This window comes from Zerene cesonia, chromosome 18, assembly GCF_012273895.1.
Source record: "Zerene cesonia ecotype Mississippi chromosome 18, Zerene_cesonia_1.1, whole genome shotgun sequence".
Classification (NCBI taxonomy): Eukaryota; Metazoa; Arthropoda; class Insecta; order Lepidoptera; family Pieridae; genus Zerene; species Zerene cesonia.
This window is the reverse complement of record NC_052119.1, coordinates 6,265,971-6,269,577: the sequence shown is the minus strand read 5'-3', so window position 1 is coordinate 6,269,577 and position 3,607 is coordinate 6,265,971. Positions and strand designations below refer to the sequence as shown.

The window sequence follows — 3,607 nt, the reverse complement described above, 5'->3', positions numbered from 1 at the left end:
TCTGTACCCCGAACAGTAGCTATAGTTGAGAATTCAATACGTTACATAAATATGTGAAGGGGCAAGCGCCAAACAAGCTTTATTGGATGTCTTCGACAAAGCATGCGAGTCTCGAATTCAATAAGTGAAAAAAAAAAGAAATTAACGTTGAAACAATACCTGAGCTGTGTCCCCGATTGTTTCTTTGATGTCTTTTAACTTTGTAGTTTTGTCGCGTTTTTAAAGTGCATTCGTGTTCACTATATACATAGAGTTTTAACGGGAAGGATGTTTATCAATCATTCCAAAATGAATATTAGGAGTGAATGAATAATTAAACGAAAAGAAGCAGAAGCATAAGTAGAATACAATATTAGATACACCGGTAAATGTACAAGCATGCCACCCAATTCATAATTCTAAAGGCGTACGTTACCTTTTTTTAGGCTGGAAGCACGATTAAGAAAACATTACATAATTGTGCGAGTGGTCGGGTGCGCAAGTGGCGCCATGCAACGTGTAACTATGTGGGGATGACAGGGTGGTTGCGGGGCGTACGGCGGGGGCAGCTTTGAGCACCGCTCTCGGCTAAAGTCGAAACACCTCGGCTCGACGGCTCGTCAGTTGGACACAAGTCACGATGAGGACGGCACGCGTCCGCGTTGCCCCTCGCAGTCACCGCAAACACGCCGCGACGTAAACATAAAACAGTGAAGTGAACATGTATCGTGCTGTCTTAGAACTTTGACAACCAATAGCATAAATCAATTTGTAAATAAAGACAAATGTGTGTGAAAAATGTTACTGTTGCTGACTTTTTTGTTAGTGACTTTGGATTGTAATGCAGCGTATGCATCGAAAGTTGACACAAGTAACTGTAAGAGTGAGAATAAAACTATAGTATGTAGTGTACGAATTCTTGAAACGAATGGATCTAGCTTAGCAGCTACTTCTGCTGAATATTCAAGGCGATTATTTGTCGAATGTAACCAGCTGCTTTTGTTTGAAAGCCATTTAGTAGCAAATTATTTTCAAAGATTTTCGAAGCTCGAAGATTTAGCAATACATAACTGCAAATTACTTAGAATACCAGGCAACGCATTCGAAGGATTACGTGAATTGAAAAAGTTGTCAATTCGATCAAAAAACTATGATTGGAGTTCGAATAAAAACCTAGATCTCTCTCTAGGAACATTCAATGGATTACGTGAATTACAGTCGCTAGATTTGGGTGAAAATAATTTAAAAGTGATACCATCTGATGTATTTTGCCCGCTGCACAATTTGCAAAAACTAAATTTAACAAACAATAAAATTAAAAACATTGATCGTATTGGATTGGGAAATAATTGTGGACTGGATATTTTAAGTTTGGATTTAAGCTACAATGAACTGAAAACTTTGAACGAGGATTCTGAAATAGCAGCACTTCGGAGACTTCAAGAGTTGAGGCTACAAAATAATAATATAAGTGATATTTCCGGTGAAATTTTTAATGGACTTGTATCGTTGAGAATTCTAAATGTTTCTCACAATAATCTTCAATTTATACCTGAAGGAACATTTTCCAACACGAAGGAATTACGTGAAATATATCTAAATGATAATCAATTATTCGAGCTAGGTAGGGGTGTGTTTCATCGGTTAGAACAATTGTTTGTGCTAGATTTATCAAATAATCAACTTTCCAGTGCACACATCGATGGTGGAACATTTGTAGGACTTATAAGATTAATAATTTTAAATTTGTCAAATAATGCCTTAACGCGTATAGATAATAAGACGTTCAAAGATTTGTTTGTTCTTCAAATATTAGATCTAAGAAATAACTCAATTGGATATATCGAAGAAAACACATTTTTGCCCTTGTATAATTTACATACGCTAATCTTAGCCGAGAATCGTTTACATACTATCGATGAATTGTTATTCAATGGTTTATTTGTCTTAAGTAAGCTTAATTTAAATAATAATTTATTAGTTAGCATCGATCCCAAAGCTTTTAAAAATTGTTCGGATTTAAAAGAGTTAGATTTGAGTTCGAATCAATTATTAGAAGTTCCTAAAGCTATTTGGGAATTATCCCTCTTGAAAACTTTAGATCTTGGAGAAAATTTAATAACAGATATAAAAAATGGGTCATTCAAAAACTTGGATCAATTAACAGGCTTAAGATTGATTGAGAATCAAATTGGAAATTTAACAAAAGGTATGTTCTGGGACTTGCCAAGTCTTCAAGTGCTAAATTTAGCAAAAAATAAAATTCAAGCTATTGAAAGAGGTTGCTTTGAGCGTAATAAACAGTTAGAAGCTATTAGATTGGACAGAAATTTTATAGTCGACATTAACGGTGTATTTTCATCTGTTCTAAGTTTATTGTGGCTGAATTTGTCAGAGAATCATTTAGTGTGGTTTGATTACGCATTCGTGCCTAGTAATCTTAAATGGCTTGACATTCATGGCAATTATATTGAACATTTAGGTAACTATTACAAACTTCAAGGTGAAATAAAGATAACAACTTTAGACGTGAGTCGTAATCGTATTACGGAAATATCGCCTTTAGTTATTCCGAATAGCGTAGAAGTTTTATTTATAAATAACAATCGCATTACAAATGTTCAAGTCAACACTTTTATGGATAAACGTAATTTGACAAGAGTTGATATGTATCAAAATTACTTAACGCATTTAGATCTCAATAGCCTTCGTTTGTTTCCGGTCTCATTGAATAAATCACTTCCAGAATTTTACATAGGGGGAAATCCGATCGATTGCGACTGCTCAATGGAATGGTTGCCTATGATAAATAATATGACTACTTCTAGACAGTATCCTAGAATCATGGACTTAGAAAACGTTATATGTAAAATGACGCATACGAGAAGTGTCACGCATATAACATTAAGTAATTTAAAAGCCACGGACTTTTTGTGTCCTTACGAAACACATTGTTTCACGCTCTGCCATTGCTGCGACTACGTAGCGTGCGACTGTCAAATGACATGCCCCAATAATTGCTCTTGTTACCATGACCCAACATGGCATACCAATGTAGTAGATTGTTCTGCCCAAAAAGCAGTTGATTTACCAGAAAAAATACCTATGGATGCTACGGAGGTTTACTTAGATGGAAATAAATTTAAAGAATTGCAAAATTATGCATTCATAGGTAGAAAAAACATGAGATCTCTTTATGTAAATTCGAGCGAAGTTGAGAGCATACAGAACAGAACATTTGCTGGTTTATCTTCTCTTGTCATATTAAATCTCGCAAATAATAAACTCACTCATTTGTATGGTTACGAGTTCGAATATTTGTCGCAACTGAATGAACTATACTTGCAAAATAATTTTCTAAGATATATAAGTAATACGACATTCTCTACATTATATTCATTGAAAATCTTAAGATTAGATGGCAATAAATTAGTTGACTTCACGATCTGGAGTCTGGGTATTAATAGAAATCTTAATAGTTTAGCAATAAGCGATAATATGTGGTCTTGCAAATGTAGATATCTGCAAAGGTTTACAAGTTATTTGTCCGATAATGTTGTTACGATAAAAGACATAACTAAGCTATGGTGCTGGGATGTAGATAGTCCAAAACCACAGAAAAAAGATC

At 34.6% G+C, this 3,607-nt stretch overlaps 1 protein-coding gene across 1 annotated transcript in view; it reads left to right on the top strand.

The window, feature by feature from the left end:
• The first annotated feature begins 593 nt into the window (after positions 1-593).
• Positions 594-3,607, top strand: part of LOC119834078 (toll-like receptor 7) — a 9,201-nt gene continuing 6,187 nt past the window's right edge. Inside the window, exon 1 of the mRNA XM_038358361.1 lies at positions 594-3,600. Coding sequence (XP_038214289.1) covers positions 778-3,600 — 2,823 coding nt within the window. The 5' untranslated portion in view covers positions 594-777. The remainder of the gene's footprint in view (positions 3,601-3,607) is intronic.